Source organism: Uranotaenia lowii, chromosome 2 (genome assembly GCF_029784155.1).
Source record: "Uranotaenia lowii strain MFRU-FL chromosome 2, ASM2978415v1, whole genome shotgun sequence".
In the NCBI taxonomy this organism is placed as follows: domain Eukaryota; kingdom Metazoa; phylum Arthropoda; class Insecta; order Diptera; family Culicidae; genus Uranotaenia; species Uranotaenia lowii.
The window spans coordinates 188,411,842-188,430,838 of NC_073692.1; the positions used below are offsets into that span (position 1 = coordinate 188,411,842).

The 18,997-nt window shown below is 38.2% G+C and overlaps 3 protein-coding genes across 4 annotated transcripts; 2 read left to right on the forward strand and 1 right to left on the reverse strand.

Annotated features, from left to right (window-relative positions):
* Positions 1–121: 121 nt before the first annotated feature.
* Positions 122–16,471, forward strand: LOC129744265 (MTOR-associated protein MEAK7). Of its 2 annotated transcripts, XM_055736703.1 has the most exons (9): positions 142–232; positions 495–1,123; positions 13,501–13,672; positions 13,734–13,961; positions 14,031–14,218; positions 14,382–14,716; positions 14,783–15,009; positions 15,159–15,344; positions 15,409–16,471. In XM_055736703.1, exons 3-9 carry the CDS (start codon positions 13,541–13,543, stop codon positions 15,523–15,525), a joined length of 1,413 nt encoding a protein of 470 aa, XP_055592678.1. In that variant the 5' UTR covers positions 142–232; positions 495–1,123; positions 13,501–13,540; the 3' UTR covers positions 15,526–16,471. The 2 variants fall into 2 exon arrangements, with proteins under 2 accessions (XP_055592677.1, XP_055592678.1); XM_055736702.1 differs by having other exon boundaries at positions 122–1,123.
* LOC129742184 (uncharacterized) lies at positions 6,069–7,496 on the forward strand. Its single transcript, XM_055734046.1, has one exon. It carries the CDS (start codon positions 6,069–6,071, stop codon positions 7,494–7,496), a length of 1,428 nt encoding a protein of 475 aa, XP_055590021.1.
* Positions 16,472–16,858: 387 nt separating the features above from the next.
* On the reverse strand, positions 16,859–18,878 carry LOC129744268 (zinc finger protein 852-like). Its single transcript, XM_055736706.1, has 3 exons — positions 18,765–18,878; positions 18,561–18,696; positions 16,859–17,506 (listed from the first exon to the last, which is right to left on the reverse strand). Exons 1-3 carry the CDS (start codon positions 18,829–18,831, stop codon positions 17,053–17,055), a joined length of 657 nt encoding a protein of 218 aa, XP_055592681.1. The 5' UTR covers positions 18,832–18,878; the 3' UTR covers positions 16,859–17,052.
* Positions 18,879–18,997: the final 119 nt, after the last annotated feature.

Here is an 18,997-nt window from a genome sequence, read left to right on the forward strand (position 1 = left end):
GTGTTTGGGAGCAATTCGATCAACAGCTGAGAGATAAGGTGTCATTCGACTCTCTGCGTGAAATTATTCAAGAGACCAAGAGAGGCAGCTAGTTGTCTTTGATTTTTTCTAAAATCTTGCATTGCACTCATTACTCAGTGTTGTTATCGAAAAAGTGAAGGATGTGAGGCTGAAGCTGCTAACCTTCATACTGTATTCATAGACCTAGTTAGTTCATCATCAAAAATTAAGGGTAAAAAGAAATCCATCCCGAAAGTGCTACTGTCGATTGGAAAGATTCTATTCAAATTGGTAAAATTGTGCAACAATTGAGACCGGCCGACACCACATATTAACACTACCAGCTCCAAATGCAAAGCACATTCATTACAAAGTGTGATTTTTCTCAAAAATGTAAAGCTGAAGATCTACCAAGAAATGAAAATTGCAATTCAGACGAAAAATATTTGTTCTGCAAAAGTGATGAAAAATAATGTTTGTAATATGAATAATAGTTTGTTTACAGCTTTCGGAGGTGCAAATTAGCCTACTGTTGCGTGAACACGAAATTTTTTGTACATGTGAATAAGAAAATATTTGAAGCAATTGAATTTACGCACCGGAATAATCGACTTATTCATAAAGGAAAATCTTTGTGACTACAGATTGAAAAGTATAATTTGAAACGTATTGCCAAAAATACCCTATATTGGCCTTGGACCAATACTTCATAATTGTGCTGGAATCAGCCAAAGCTACCCCTCAACCCAGCATTTGTGACAAACTGTAGGATGAACACATCGATTGATAGAAGGACGGTGCGAGTAGAATATTGAAAAGTAAACCGTAAGCAGACAGACAGTGTTTATGTGGCGACTACTAGTTCAAGGTTTATTGTTGGAGCGCTGAAAACATACTCCTGAGGCTGGAATATTTTTAACCATGTGAGATTAGAGTAATCATTCCAGCGCAGCACAAATTGAAATTGAAAAGGATTGACGGATACTATATATTGGAACGCCTATCAGCGAAGGGAGCAAATATGTCCTTTTAGAGCACTTTTTCCCTATATTCGCTAAAACGCACAAGTACAACCTTATTGATTCGTTGTTCAGCGAATTGTTGAGCAAAACAGTACTGAAAGGTAAGTCAACTTTTTATTCACTACTCTCTCAGAAATTTTATAGTAAATGATCAATACATGCGTATGTTTTATCACTGCAATAGTAGCTTCTATTTAGATCTATGGTATTTTATGATTTTTACAGAAAAAAAACATTCACAGTCACGAGATCATTATTGATATTATGTGTTAACAGATGATCATCGCTGGTTTTATGATTTTAATTGAATGATTGGTGAAGTATACATTCTAATAGGAATGCGATATTATGCGACCATTTGTTTATTGTATACTACATGGTGTCATAAAAATATCATAAGTCACATGGACCTGACAATTGAATTCGGCCAAAATATTCCAGGGCAACACAAGAGATCCTATGAAATCTGCAATAAGCTGACCCGGTAAACTTTGCTGTATCGTAAAGTTAACAAGAGAAAATTTTTGGAATAAAGCTTGAAATTCACCCCTCTTTTGTTTCTATACAAGGGTTTATTTAAACTTCACTCAACAACGTGTCATTATTATGCCTAAATGTTGAAATTTTTTTTGAAGACTTGTTTTTATTTCGAAAACTACACTCACCTACACACTAGATACACTCGATAACTCACTAATTTATCCAACATTCACTATGCCGAGAAAATGGAAACTTCCCCGGCATTTTCCTCAGAAACATATGGATGTAAGTGCAAGTTAAACGAAAATAAATAATATTGTATAATCACATACTCTTGATCATTACCGGAAAAATTTACCCTGGGTGTTTTGTCTCATGTTTTCTTTATATAGAATGGGGCCCCGCCCCTCTTCTTTGATGGGAGGGGCTTTTGTGCTATAAATTATTTTAACATGCAAATGTGTACATTTTCACAAAACTTGATGAGAATCACTTGTTAATTGATTGAATTAATACGTATTTTATCGTATTTTTCGATTATTTTGTATGGGAGCCCTCCCTACTTTAAATGGGAGGGACTCAAAACTTTACAGGAAAAATGGTTAACTCGAAAAACTTTCTCATGCCAAATTTCACGTCAATCGGTTAAGTAGTTTCTGAGTTCTTGAAGACACAGATATAAACTCTCTCTATTTTTCTAGAGATTTCAGATGTCTTTTTTATTAAACCTCTATCAACGATTAAACGCTTTTAACAAACACATACCTCCAGTTTTTTATATTGTAAAGAATATATAATAAAATTTCAAATGCAATCAACGATAAAATTCTCGGCTAGCTCCATTTATAAAACGATAAAATTCTCGACTAGCTCCATTTGGAGTTTCCGTAGTTCTAGAAGAGTAGGTAATTGTTTCAACACAAGTGTTATCAACACACAAATTGCCTTATAACTTGAAAACCAAAACAAATATTGGTTTTCCAAACATCCAAATATCCGCTTTCCAACCTGAAAAGATATAACTAAAGAACTGTTTTTTTGTAGGACCACTCATGAAAACAAATTGCCATCAAAGTTTTAGTTCAAGAGATAGATGTTTGATGTCTTCGATAAAATTTCATGACTTATTATGTTCTACGATATTGTAGAACAATGTAGGCCTCTGTCTAAATTTTGAAAATAATTTTCATATCTCTGAAACCTTATGAACCACCTCAAAATTATTTCATTCAAAATGATTGCCTTTAGTTGTTGAAAAAGTTGGAATAAGACACCAAATGCATCAAACTTAAGAGGAAGATGCTAATAATTAAAGAAAGTTCAGTTCATTTTCGACTTCCGTGCCGAACAGACGTGTTTGAATCTCTCTCCAGCCAGTTCAGTACCAGTGAATATTTTCTCCCACGCCACCGTTAATCAGTGTTCTCTATCACGGACATCAAATTGACAGTTCACTCCATATCGTTTCGCAAACCGTACACAACCCCATTATGGGGGAAGCTTCCCCCGCTTGGAATGGCTTGCCAAAGCCACCCGACAATCGGCTCCTACGAACTGTTCCCTCATGGATGGACCCCTGCGATGAATTTGGCGACATTCAATTCCTCCGACTGCGACCATCCGGTAAAGCCAAGCTGCCAAAAAACCCTTTCCTAATTTCCACAACCGTGGAAAAACTTGTTGGGAAAATTGATGGGGGCAACCCTGTCGATGGTGGTGAAAATTATCTTCTCAGAATCCGAAACCCTGCCCAAGTTAGTGCCCTACTCAAGCTGGAAAAACTGATCGACGGTACACCAATTACCATCGAATATCATCCGACCTTATACCTCGTTCAATGCGTGGTTTCTTGCGACCATGTCGAAGGAATGAAGGACGAAGACTTTCAAGCCTTCCTTGTCGTAAAGGTATATCGGTTCCTCAAAAAGTCTGGCGAACGTTCCATCCCTACCAACTCAATGGTGCTAACTATTAAAGGCACCGTTCGCCCTCGTCACATCTTTTTTGGCTTCATCCGTACCGAAACACGACCGTGCTACCCCCGCCCATTGATGTGCTACCTATGTGGCAAATACGGCCACACCAAAAAACGATACAGTTCCTCCCCTATCTGCCTTGAATGCGGTGAGCCCAGTCCCCACAAAGATTGCTCGAATCCATCCCACTGTATCAACTGCGGGGGCGATCACTCAGCCATCAGTCGACAATGCCCCATCCACCAGCAGGAGCAAACCATCGTCCGGCTCAAAGTGGATCACGGCATCCCCCAATCAAAAGCAACCAGAATTTTCCGGAACCATTTGGCAAACCAGGAGGAAGTTCTTCGACGGTCCCAGGCCATCAACACCGAAGCAGAAAAAGACCGGAAAATCCACGAACTCGAAGGTCTTGTTTCCCAGCTGATGAAAGAACTTGCCAGCTACAAACAAGCCGACATGGAATCCACCCTCGTCGACAACTCTACCACCACCCAGGAATCCGATGACTCGGAACCCGACACTGCTCGTCAGACGATGACACCTCCCACTCCAAACATCACCTCTACCCCGAAGCGGAACCGCCAGAATAGTTCTCTCGAAAGTCTCCCAACCGCTACGATAACACTAACCAAGAAGAAGAAGTCAATAGTCCAAGGTAACACTCCCCATCCACCTAAACCGAATCGGTAAGTTCATACAGTTACAATTAACTTCTCTTACCATCTGGATACAATATTACCCCTTTTGATTTCTCAATGGCTGACTCTTCTCTTGACTCATCAAACAACCTCCCCACTGCCAATCAAAATTTACCTTCTAATGGTAAGAAAACTAAAGGATCTCCAACCCCCAAAAAATCTCTAAATTTCTCCATGCAATGCCGACTGCCCGAAATTCAACTCTTACTGAACAAATTTTCCCCAGTTGTCCTGGCAATTCAGGACATACTCCACAATACAAACGTCCCCCAAAACCTAATAAAAGGATACACCCTACATACAACAACGGATCCTAGATCCTGTCAAGGAGCGGGGCTAGCCATCAAAAATAACATCCCCTACAATATGATAAGTATCACATCTAACTTGCACGTTGTTTGTGCAGCTTGAATTTCCCGTTCGACATGACTGTCGTGTCTTTGTATATTCACCCCCAAATGCCTTTCTCTGAATTTGCCGAGGAACTTGACAATTGCTCCCCCAACTACCCCAACCCCTCATCATTATGACGGACCCCAATGCCCACTCTACCTCATGGGGAAATACTCACACATTTAAAAAAGGTTTATACCTGGAAAATTTGGCTGCCATCCACAACCTTGCCTTTTTAAATAATTCCCAACCAACTCGTCTCAACCAAGAAACTGGAGCAATGACCACCCTGGATATCACCCTCGTCTCTTGGGAGCTTGGACCTAAGTTCCACTGGTTCGTCCTCGACGATACCCACGGAAGTGATCATTTCCCCATAATCATCAAAATCCAACACCCCTCCCCCACAAGTTGCAACTAGGCCGAAATGGAAGTATAAAGAATATCAACAGGAAATTGACAACCAACATTCCATACGCCAACCAAACTGCATACCATCCTTCTCCAAAATATTGACCGAATCCGCCGAGAAGCACATCCCCCGAACCAGTGGTAAACCCGGCAAAAATGCCGTTCTATGGTGGGGTCCAGAGGTCAGAGATGCCATTAAACTACGTCGTAAAAAACTCCGTGCTCTGAAACGTCTTCCCCCTGATCACCCTAGTAAAACAATAGCCCTTGATGAATACAAATCTGCCAACTCCCTAGCCAAACGAGAAGTAGGGAATGCCAAAGCAGCCTGCTGGCAACAGTTCACTAGTGAAATTCACCCCAGTACCTCTGCCAGCGTACTCTGGTCCAAAATTAAAACCCTAAATGGCAACTCTCGAAAAGATCCATATCACCCTCTACTAAACAACCAATACAACAATGACCCCTTAACCCTGGCCAACTCCTTCTGCAATCATTTCTCCTCCGTTTCTTCCTCTTCCCTTTACCAACCTACCGATTTCCCCCCAACATCAAACCACAATAACCTGGATTACAACTGCCCATTCACCTACGAAAAACTGGAGTTTGCACTCTCCAAAGTCCCTGACGATTTAGTTTACCCCCTGCTCAAGAACCTCTCCCTTCTGGCCAAAAAAACATTTAAAAAAATATTAAACCAAATCTGGTCAAATGGAGAACTCCCCGAAAGTTGGAAGATAGGCCTGGTAATCCCGATACTCAAACCCCAACAAAACCCTCATTCAGTAGATAGCTACCGACCCATTACCCTTCTTGATTGCTCCGGCAAAATTATGGAAAGGATGGTCAATCGACGCCTTAATACTATCCTGGATAAACAAAAGCTCCTCGACTCACGTCAATTCGCCTTCCGCGCCGGTAGATCAGTAGACGACTACTTTGATGATGTCGAATTCATTCTGACCACCACCTAAAACCAAAAACACCATGTCGAGGCCCTTTCACTCGACCTATCGAAGGCCTTTGATCGAGTCGATCGCACAGTTATCCTTAACCAAATTGTTAAGTGGAACATTGGCGGCCGAATGTACCTATACACCAAAAATTTCCTGTCCCAAAGATACATCCACGTCCTTATAAACGGTGTGCGCTCTCATATCCAGCCTGTTCCGGGCGGCGTTCCCCGAGGCTCGGTGATAGCACCAGTCTTGTTCCTAATTGCCATTAACACCCTATTCGAAACAATACCCGACAACATCAAAACTTTAATATACGCCGACGACATCCTATTGTTATCCATTTCCCCTTTCCCTATTATGGCCCGAAGAAGAATCCAACAAGCGGTGGACCTGGTCGCCGAGTGGGCTCCCAAAATAGGTTTCCAATTCTCCCCCAAAAAGTCAACCCTTCTTCACCTCGGCCCCAATAGGAAGAAAATAAAAAAACTGCAACCCCTCACGATGTCGAGCGAAACCATCCCACTGGCCCGCTCCACCCGCCTATTGGGCGTATGGATCGACGACCGTCTTAATTTTCTATGTCATCTGAACAACATCCGTAAAAATACCGTAAACAAGATCAATATCCTCCGTATTATGACTAACAAAACCAGCCTAGCACATCGTGACTCTCTCTTCCGGTTCCTCCACGGCTGGCTTATTCCTTCAGCCCTTCAATGGATCGGTACCGTGAGTCTAGCCACAGACGAAGTGATAAAAAAGGTAGAACCACTGTACAATGACTGTGTCAGAATCATAAGCTCCGCCTTCAGATCAAGTCCAATCCAATCACTGATGGCCGAAAGTGGACAACTACCCTTCATCTATCTCCTCACTAAACATCTTTCCTTGAAAGCCATAAGGGCACTCGCTAACGGTGGCTCCAGAGATACCCCACTAGTTGAAAGAACTAACACACTACTAGTCAAGCTCATCGGTGAACCCCTTCCCGCTATCTGTACAAGTAACGGCCCATCAATAAAATATTGGAATGACACTAATCCTAAAGTAGATCTGAGTCTAGGCAAAGTAATCAAAGCCGGCAAAGCCTCAGCAATTGTCCTCCCACACTTTTATCAACTCGTCCAAGACAAATATTCTAACTCCCCACACATCTATACCGACGGCTCTAAAACCGCTGATGGAAAGGTTGGCTGCGGCATACATGACGGAATCTGTAATAGAAGTTTGCCCCTTCAGGGCCAATGCTCCGTCTTCAGTTCAGAAGCCTACGCCATTCTTGATGCCGTTCAGAAATCTACCACAGACACCGTCATCTTTTCTGATTCGGCCAGTGTTCTCTCTGCGTTGGCAGCCGGCAATCTAAAGCACCCCTGGATCCAATCTATTTTTCACCTAGCTCCTATTAAAAACATCACACTCTGCTGGATACCGGGCCACTCTGACACTCCAGGTAACGATTCAGCCGATCGACTTGCCTCAGCCGGCTCCAAAATTACTCCCCCCACGATTCCCGTCCCGCAATCCGATGCCACTCGAACCACTAAAAACTAGATACTCGAAGCCTGGGAAATCGAATGGGCTACGAACAATCGCTCGAAGTTGCGATAGATCAAAAACACGACGCAAAGATGGATTGACAGATCCTGCAATTCCGAAAGATGAGCCTTAACTCGACTCCGCATCGGCCACACGCGGCTCACCCACGAATACATAATGGCCAAAGATAACCCCCCTACCTGCAATTCCTGTCTTACCCCTAACTCCATAAAACATATCCTTACCTCCTGTCTCCAATACCATAGCCTAAGAATATCCTGTTCCCTCTCACCAAACCTCCAACAAGCATTATCCAACTGTCCCGAAGAAGAAAAGAAAATTATATCCTTCCTCCACAAATCAAAACTCCTTCATAAACTATAAAAAACTCCCCCTTTCCTGCAAAAAAAAATCAAACAAAAAAAAAACAAACAAACAAAAAAAACAAACAAAAAAACCCCAGAAAAAAAACTCGGAAAAAATAGTACAGAAATACGTGAAACGATACCACCAATAGGTTTAAAATCCCAAAAAAAAAAAACATGCTAATAATTGTTTTGCCGCTAAATTTCATTTTGGAACCAATGTGCACTGTGAAAAAGATTATTTCAAGCGTGAGTTTTCAAAAGGACGTATGTAACATCAGACAAAATCTGAGAAAAAGGAGGGACAAAATTATGTTAATATAAATAAATGCTATTTAAAGCTGTTTGATCTAGAATCAAGTTTTATCATGGCAGCTGTAGGAAAAACAATAATGTTTTAATTATAGGTTTGAGCATACTGGATTTTTTGCTGTTTCCTAGTGAATTTGTTAAAAAAAATATTTTACACCGTATTGTTGAGTTTTTTTTTCACATACGCCATAATGATTCGTCGTTGTGACAGTTTAATATTTACATACACCCTTTATGATTCGTCGCTTGGACAAATTGTTTTCATTATGCGTCAAATCAGATACGTCGGTTTTTTCACATCATTGCAGATGCGTCAGTTTTAAAATAATAATTATTTTAAAACTGACGCATCTGCAATGATGTGAAAAACCGACGTATCTGATTTGACGCATACGACGGTTTGCTGCGATCCTATCTGCTGTGTGTGCGATATTATTTGTTTTGATAGATGCGTCGTTTTACCAAAAAGAGGTGTAAAGAAGAATTTCGAAAACACTGAGAAAAGATGACATAGGTCGTTTGTATATTTTTTTAGCTAACGGCATATTATTTTTTTTTTGTACAAACAGTTAATTCATACAGAAGAAAATAAAATTTACTATACCGTGCAAACAGTAACTCAATTTGTTTACTTTTGCGACATACGTCCTTTTGAAAACTCACGCTTGATTTAGATACACGCAATACTCGTTTAGAATCACAAATCATGATAGTTGAAAAAAATTGTAAAAATGCTCGAAATGGTTTCCCATGAAATGTAAATGCGCCAAAAGGCATAGGTCGCGGAGAAGCTATGTGCCAAATAATGGCATAGTACGCGAAATGGGATTGCGCGAAACAATACCTAACGTCAAGTAGCAACCTGAGAACACGTCAATGCACATGCAATATATTTTGCTCGAGTAATAGCCTTTCTCCTTAATTTTTGCAGACGAGAGATTCAAGCAACCTTTCCTTTGGTCATGGAAATGTTTTTGCTTTTCGTTCAGCTGGAATATCAAAGGAACTTAGAATATCCATTTGTAGTATTCGATGCAAATATGTCCTCTTCTTTCAATCATTATTCTTATATTTTTTTCTCGATCGAAGTATATCCAGTATATCCTATGCGATTACAAATAAGACCAGTGTAGAAAGTGGAGAACTAGCATCTTTTTCGCCAGGAACATTTTACTCCAATTCAGTGGTTTTCAAAGTGGTCCCTTCCATCCCTAGGGGGGGCCTTAACAGCCTGCAAGGGAGCAGTGGAAGACCTCATAATTGCCAATTTTGGTTGCATTTCGGGATAAATTTGTAGGGGGCGGTGAGTTCTAAAAAATCGAAACAGGTGGCGGTGAGCGAAAAAGTTTGAAAACCACTGCTCTAAGCTATTCTACACTCATTCAATGTTTTCTTTTCTGTCTTCAATCTTTTTTTTTTTTCCTTGACGGATCACAGTGAGACAGTTATAAACCCCTAAAAACATAAATTGGACACATATCACATATACAAAATAGTAGAACAGTATATTTTTCTTTAACTAGAAGTTGACTAGCTAGATTTACTGATGATGACTCCAAGAAAAATTGCGCAGAACAGAAAACTCACATTCAGCCAAAATATTTGAAAATGCATAAGGAATAATCCAAATGAACCAGCTTTGATCAACTTGACAATTGTACATTTCTATAAAAACCATCAAATTTAAACTTTGACCCGAATAACAAAATAGTTTAAGGGTCTGATAATTATTAATGATAGTAATATTTAATAATAATAATATTTTAAATTCAGCTACCGTTTAGTTTATGGTGTTAAATCTTGAAACTCCAAACACTTAAATGCTTCCAAAACTCAAATCCGAGCCAGTCTAGTAAATATTTTAGCCATAATAACCACTGTTTGTGCTGGGGCAAATACCCTAATCTTATCAGCGCGAACATGTCTGACAAATTGCTTATTGTTTTCTGGATCAAATCCCTGTATCAGCATCGATAAGGGGATAGAACAGGAAGTCAAAAGGGTAAAATTCACCTCTTTACAAGGGTGTCAGAGATTTTTGCTGCAGAAATTGTGACTCATGTCATGGGTAACATTCACTCCCCATTTGGATGTATCCATATCTTACACATATGCATGTGTATCTATTGAGCGGGTCAATAAAGTTATCTAGTGTCGGATAATATTCAATCAAAAAGTTATCAATTTCATAACAACTGATAGAATACATAGGTATTTTAATTGATTGTTGATTACAGAGAAATTGATTCTTGATTGCAAATGAAAGCTTTTCTACGAAATGGAAAACAATTTCACGAATCTTAACGTTTTTCACCAATAAGTTCAATTTCCTGCAAAGGTGGACTGTACATTGTCGTTTAATTCAATAAGGCCAACTATCAATGAAGGTGAGAACCGAACAAAGCTGGGGGATTACTACTAATGATGCGCTTTAAGACTGTGAAGATTCTGCGGAAAATCGTACCGTTGCCAGCATTTTAATTGGATTCCTATCCTACAATCCATTGCAATGGTTTGATTATTCATCTATAACCGATGCGAGGGAAAAGGTGTTCCAGATCGAACCTCAATATACAAGAGGACGAGATATTTTTTAAATATATCTGGTTGATTTTGTTTAAGTTTTTTTTTTTATCAAACTTGAACATTTTCTCGTTTCTTTATCTTAATATATAATGTTTTATACATGGACACTAGACTGGCCCAAATTTGTATGGGGTGATTTTATCAACATTTTTTTCAAAGCGGCACCCCCTAGATTGGTGTATTTAGGTGAAAAAATGACTTTCTGAAAGTTTTAGGTCTTTGGCAAAAGCACGAGCTGGCGCAAAGGACCTGAAATTTGTATGGAAATTTTCGGCAAAATGTATGAAAAATCAACATACTTTCACTCTTTGTGTTCTAAAATATGTTTCCAGTATGCTAGAAAGCTCAGAATTTCAAGAATTGTAGTTCAAACAATGATAAACAAGTTTGTAGAAGATTGTGACGCGAAACGAGTTGAATGTGATGAGTTATTTGCAATTGAATGTGTGATTTTTTTCACATTTCATCGATATATCGTGAACGGCATAATTAGCACCTTAAGGAAAACGCTTTTTTAACCATATAGAACACCTATAATATGTGAATTACATCATTGTTTCGTGTTCAGACACTCAATTAGTCTATTGCCTAATAAGATGAAACTTGAAAAAGTAGATAAAAATGCTTAAAAAAGTATTATAAAATTTTTTGCAGAAAGCTGAAAACCAGTCACTGTAGGGGCATGATGAGAACCCCCTGGGGCAGTATAAGCACTATTAATCGGGGCACGATGAGCGATTTCTGCCGGGGAATCTAGCGAATTCGACTCGATGAAGTCAACTGAATAGAAGAGCTACAGCTTGACTTATTTCATCTGACGATTTGGCCTATTGGTAAGGTGTCGGAGAGGTAGTCAGTAGACTCGAGTTCGATTCCTGGTCAAGGTGATTTTTTTTTCATTTATCATTCATGATCGATGCATTTTGCACTAAACGGTGAGGCGTAGATTCATCAAACAAAGCCATAACAAAATAATCTAGGTCTGTTTGTAGAATTCAAACAATTAACACATGCTCATACATTATCGGGTGTTTTGTTTGACGGATGATGCTACTAGCCGTATAATGTAACAATCAAAAAATCAATCATGAATGGTATGTCAAAAAAAAAATTCCCTGGAAGAATCAAACTCGAGTCTACTGATTACCTCTCCGACACCTTACCAATAGGCCAAATCGTCAGATGAAACAATCCAAGCTGTAACTCTATTATTCAGTTGACTTCATCGAGTTGAATTTGCCGCTAGATTATACGGCAGAAAACGCTCATCGTGCCCTGATTGATAGTGCTCTGTTCGCCCCGAGTTAACGAATTTAAGTAAAAACGCATTTTAAAATTGATTGAAGCGAAAAATCAAAAATTTTTTGATGGTGAAAATTGAGAAACAATATGTACATCATGTTGCAGTGCGTACATTTCAAATCAAGATGATTTAAAGGTAATAAAAGCTTATTTGGTGGTGCTCAAAAATTATAATATTTTCGTCACTTGAGAACCTAGCTGGTTATTTTTTAATATTTTTGTAAAGATGAAAAGGATTTTTCTTTTTTGGTGAAAAGTTAATACTATAGGTAGTACGAAACAAATCCTCATGAACATTTGTTTTAGAAAATACGTACTTTTGTAGAAAAGAGGAGTGCTTATTATGCCCTGGGTGCTCGTTATGCCCTTTTCTCCCCTAATGCAGATTAAAACTTAAAATGAGAAATCATTTATTTATTTAAAAAAATGTGCTAGGAAATATTAAGAAGCTTTTGTCTAAATTTCTTCTAAATGTGTCAAAAGTTACCTTCAAAAACAATAATTCAGAATGGAAATTAAATTTTCAAGACACAGAATCATAAAATTTGGAATAAGATGAGATTGAAAACATAGAAATATTCATGTTTAGAGAATCGCTCAATGAAATTTTCAATTAAACTATGAGAACATTTTTTTTGAAAATAATAATTTGAGAATGCTCATTTATAGAGTGATATGCTGAAGTCAGGGGATTTTTTTAGTAGAGAATTATTTAAAAAAAAATGTACATGAGAATCAAAACTATGAAATTTGGGCTTAATCAGTTGGAAAAGTTTCAAAATAGAATTTCAAATTATACGCTTCAAATTGGAATAAAAATTCAATAGCGGAACACAGTTTTGTCGATTTATTCTATTAAGTCAACTACAGTAACCTGATTTTTCAAAATTAAAATGGGTTTAGAGTTTAGAAATCAACTTATGCTTTCGAAGTGAGCATTCAAGATTTCCTGGTTTTGCTAATTTTATTCCCAACAAAGCCCTAGAAAAATTACGATTTAAAAGGATTTTAAATAATTTTCTTCACTTTTTCAAATTTCTAGAAATATTCTATCAAAATCTGATAATTTCTTTTTTTTATTTGATAAATCTAAGAAAAAGTTAATGTTAAAGTCGTTAATTTTTTTTAAATGAAAAGAAAATTCTTTCTTATTATGAAATAATGCTTTATTCGCTCCAAAGTCCTGGAATGTTTTCTTTATTCAATAAATAAGAGAAAGCCCCCCCCCCCCCCCCCCCTCTTACTAACACAAAGTTAGGAAAAATACTCCCGGAACATAAAAACTTTATAAGTAAAATGCCTTAATAAAACCATTTGTAAATAAAATTTAAAAAAATAAGAGACAGCATTTATTGTGTATTATATCATTGGTTTTGGAAAATTCAAATAAAAAATCAAAAAACATTACATTAAGTATGTCATTTGTATAAAATAATACCATTTTTCTTACCCAGCAAACAACAACTCCTGCAACTTAGAAAAAATCCAGTCATCATGGGAAATTCATCGAGTTCAAAATTAGCAGAAAAATGTCCGATGCTGGAAAAGAGCGAGTTACCCCTGGTGGCCACATCTTTCCGTCTAGCGAGCAAAAATTCAGACAAATGCAAGGAAGAAGATCTTATGGTTAAACACAATCAGCACAAGGGAGTACTGAAAGTATCTAAAAGAACCCTCTTTGTTGCAGAAATTTTGGGGCTCACAGATGGACCCACGTTTGGCACAATACATCACCAACTTTCTCTTTGGACCGTTAGGGTCTCGAGCCAGCTTTGTCGAGTTGCCCCGATTTGCGGAGCTCTATGTTTATACCGTACGTGGAACCAAGGATGAGCGTATCAATGTGCTGCTCAGCAGTCTCGGGCAGGCTCCTGAATCTGAATCACCGGAAATAGCGTACCCGTTAATCAAAGAGGTAACGCTAAACGTGATGCAAAAAAAAATAGATGACAAATTTAATCCTTTTTGTCGTTATCTTCCGCAGTACGTGGAAGCTGTCGTGAGTAGCTACATGCGGGCGATAAGACTCGAAGGTGGGCCGGAGTTTAAATCATGGGAATCTCGTGGATTCCGCATTGTGAAAGAATGTATTCAAAAGCTAGCCGAAGGCCTGGTTTATGATGTAGTACAACAGGGTACACAGAAAGTAACACGTGCGGATGCCGAGCGATGGTAAGTAATCACCTAGGCTTGGACGGAGAAAATGTTACTCAAGCCGAAGGAAAGCTTTTATCGGAACAAACGTCCATAGTTCATTTATAATATCATTGAATTTGATTAGAAATTGATAAAATTGAAATTTCATCAACCTTTATCCGCATTTATTTTATTTCAGGCTCAGCAAAAATCCCATCTTTCTCCGAATGTTGGAGCACGTGTTTTCCCATTTGTTCAATTATCGGAATCTGAAAAATACTTCCGACGAAAGACGTAAGGATGATTCGGACGAAAGCCGATCCCGGCGGAAGGAAAACATTCCGCAACCGGATGTGGTGCTACATACGATGCTTCCACTGTGCGAGGGCCTGCAGTACATGCCAGACTATCCGGCCTTTACCGATCTGTCTCAAATGTTGTTTGTGAATGCTAATCTGCCAGCCATGCTGCAGAATAAATGGCGCTTCCTGTTCTCATCCCAGATTCACGGAGAAAGCTTCTCCACGTTGTTAGGTAGAAACCGTATAAAGCAACTTCTTCAATTTGTTAATAAAATCTAATAAATTTCGCATCTTTCAGGTCGAATAATCGATCAAGGCCCAACAGTTGTGATAGTGGAAGATTCAAATGGTTTCATATTCGGAGGCTACGCAACCGATGCCTGGGCGTTGAGTCCCAACTTTTGTGGCAATGACAACTCTTTTTTGTTCACCTTACGGCCCAAGATGCGCTGTTTTCCGTCAACGGGGTATAATAATCACTATCAGTATATGAACTTGCATCAGCAGACGATGCCAAACGGAATGGTATGTGTTAACCAGTAAAGTAAATGAAAACTTTTTTTCATTTAGGAATCAAAAAAGAAAAAAGTTTGACAAAATGTTCTTGATAAACAACGTTAGACTATGTGTGCAGAAATTGATGAAGACTCGATAACTTTGTCTTTGTGTTTCAGGGCATGGGCGGGCAATTTGGCTACTGGGGCTTGTGGCTTGACTGTGAGTACGGCATCGGAGAATGTTCAGAATCATGCAGCACCTACAAAGGCTATCTTCAGATGAGTGCTACTAAAAAGTTTACCGTCCGAAACGTCGAAGTGTGGGGCGTCGGGGAAAAGCCCGTCAAGGAAGACGATGAATTGGTAAGTGCTCGCTAAAGTATGACTCCAGTTAACGGGTTTTAATACTTTTGTTTATCATTTCTAGGAGCCAGAACATTCGAAAACATCTGTTCTGGATGGGAATGCTGATAGCAAGGCAATGCTGCGAATGGGTGGCAGGGAGCAGTACTCCGACGGGTATAGGGATGAACCCAAAGATTAAAATTTGCGAACGAACGCCAGAGATGATGAACTTCAGTTGAAAAAGTTTGATTCCCCGCAGATCAACCAGGTTGATTTGCTGGACGTGTTCAATTTCAACTTCATTTAGACAGTCTTGGGTATCCTTTTTTGCTTCCAAATTCAACTGTAAAAACTATCTGGAGTGTACAAGAGGCATGAGCTTTCAGTCTTGGTCAATTATATTTGAAAGCAAATATTGTCGGATGAGCTCGTAGCCGAAGAGAGGAGCAAATTTCCCGGTAAATTTGTAATATTTTAACCTTCCTTCTCTGGCGTTTGCTCTACACAGATTTATTTACGGTAGGGAATTTAAAAATGCGTATACACTTGTGAAAACCACTGCATTGGCTGTACTTAGAAATGAAAACTATAGAAATATCATTGTTCAACTGGGGAAGAGTAATATACTTATTATGACCGTGATTTGAAATCAGATTTTAGGTGTACCCCTATTTAGGGACTTTGAAAGAAAAAAAAATCTTATCTAATGTTTGTTTGTTATTCATAGGGCAGAATGTAGAGATTCTTATGTCTCCATTTGTAAATAAGTAATATTAAAATGAGGCTGATGTAGTCCTTTGGCTGGAACCCAAATCTCGAAGTTGAAATCGTTTGGTAGCGCTTTAACTGCCTGAACCTTTTCATGAGAAAGATTGTTATAGGTTGGGATTATTTTAGCTCTGTTGTGCCATATACAGAATTTCAATCGAAACGACAACACATGAAGGATCATAAGCTTGTGTGGAAGCTTAAAAATGTTCAAACAATCAGGAGTCGATAAAACTTAAGTGCAGTATTGGTAGAGTTAGATGGAACGTACTAAAAGTGAGTGTCATATAGATGTCATTGTGCTTTGTTCAAAGTGTAGACAAACGGAAATCAAACAAATGGAATTTAAATAAAAAGAACTTGGTAGAAATAGTAAACTACTAGTTATTATTTTTAATCTAAAGTATGAAATTTCCCTACAAATCATAACTTTGGGCAATCTCGTTTTAATGCAGTGTCGTAGCGTTGCCTTCTTTCTTAATCTTTTCAGGGGAAGATATATTGAATGTACGTAAAACTCGAGCCTGTTTTTGCCTATTTAATTTTCTTTTTTTTCGAGTGATGTGATGTTTGACACTAATTGAATAATACTAACTTTTAAATGTTTCATTTAAAAATTCTTTATCTTTGTCATCATAACTATAACATCATAACGGGTCCGTATTGACTAATGTTTAAAAACATTCACTAAATAATTTTATTATTTACTAACAACAAATACTACGTAAAATATTACAAGATGTATCAATAAAATAGGTCATACGTATAATTCAGGTGGTCTGCGTCTGACTAACAAAACATATTATTAACTTGTGCAGAAACAACTTCAACGAGATAATATAAACAATGGTAGAATAGCAACTAGGTAAATCCATTTTAAAACAATGTAGGGACGTCTGATAAAATTTGAAAACTAAATTGTGATAAGGGCTCAGATGAGTATGCTTCCACAAATCCGCTACTTACGCTTATTAATATACTTGTTACACGCTGTCTCGTTGTGACGACCCAAATAGCGCTGCTCGGCGAACATCTTACCGCACCGGGGACAACTGATTGTCCAATTGTGGTGGCCCATGTTTCGCCGATGAATCGACAAATAGCTGCGAGTTTTGAACGTTTTGCCACAAACCTCACACTCACAGGGTCGCTCTTCGTGCACCAACCAATGTCGGCGCAACAAAAGCGATGTTTGGAACCGAGTCATACATTTCTCACAGCGGTATGGTTTAGGTGGGTCTTCTTGGGCTGCAGTCAAAGTGCCCAAATCTTCCTCTGTCTCTTCTTCATTATATTCTTCGTCGGGTGTCTCCTTTATAGGAGATTGGTCAGCATTGTCAACTTCTAAAACATCTTTTTGGTCTTGAGTTTCATTACTATACTCTAACTCAATCCAGTCGTCATGATAGTTCCTGTAAATTTAGTAATGCGGCAAATAGCTTCGTTTTATATATTTTGAATGAAAGTTTTTTAACGGTTTATGTTTGAATTAATTGTATATTGTCAAACAGTCATAAGAAATGACAACGACAACTATGTTCCTTATTCCGCCAGAAAGTATTCAGTGCCAGGAATGGAGGCGCTTGTTTATCCCAGCCCAGTTAAACATAAAGAAAATTTAAAAATGTAATTGAACATAGAGGTAATTTTTGAAATTGAAGTTGGATGTGATAGCTGGCTATTTGATTTTTTTGCACCTTTTTGCGCAGCCTAAATATGATCAAGTTCTTCAAAAATTCAAACAATTGAAATAGCGAAAGTCAAACTATAAAAGATGGGATTTGTATCATATTATATAAAAAAAAATCGGGTTTTTTTTCTCCAATTTTTTTTTATCTAAAATAACTCTATTTTTCGATTTTGTGCAATTTAGTTTGCTACCAAATGCTCCAAATTTTTAACAAATTGGAACAAATAAATCAAAAGCTTGCATGCAATAAACTTGTTATTGCATGCAATCTTTTGATTAAATTGTTTTTAATTTATTGGAAATTCGGATTTATTTAATATGAATTCCAAGTGGCAAAAGAAGGGAATTTGTTCCAGCCTTATCGAAACAATCAAAAAGTTGCATGCGATGAACTTATTCTATACGCCTATATTTAGGCAATAGTTGATCAATTGACTAAGCTTGCAACTTTTGCAAGCTTTCGTAGGGGGATGGGACTTATTGGGAACACTAGCGACACTATGTTCTCAATAGAAAAGTTTAGATTATTTAGAGAGCTTTTGGAAAGCTTACATGGCCGTACATTTGTCCCAACTACAAAACGTTAATCAAACATTTCAACTGGCATCGCGGATACGAAGTTTAAGCGATGTCATCACATATACATCTGCTTAACGTGGTCTTTAAAAAAGGCCATGTCAATTTCAAAAAAAATTATTTAACTATTTTGAGGAGATATTACCAAGTTCAACAAACTTTATGACCATTGTTCAGAAAAACGAAAAAAAGGTACTTACAGTTCTACTTCTACTGGATCGCAATCTTTGACTTCTTCTATTTTTAGATTTCTAGAAGTCTTTTCATACGATTGGCCACTTCTAGTTTGTCTCGCGACACTTTCGAACGGGGACCAGAATAAGCGACAAAACATGTCTGAAAGAGAAAAAATCCAATCTTCAAAAAACTGACTGGGTACTTGCAGTGTTTTTTATGCGTCTTACCATCCCAGTGATCGTTCCTGGTTTGAATTGAAGGGTCGTACCGGAAGGAAAGGTAATTTTTCGGCATAGTTTTCAAATTTACGCAAATTCTAAACCGGTACTTCACAAATTCAAATTTTCCACATGCGACGACGTGCACCAAAACTTTTACACACTGCAGAATAAATTTATGCATTACGTTGAAAATTTACACATCTGGTTGGCTGCGTCCTTTGAAAGGGAGAAAAGGACAC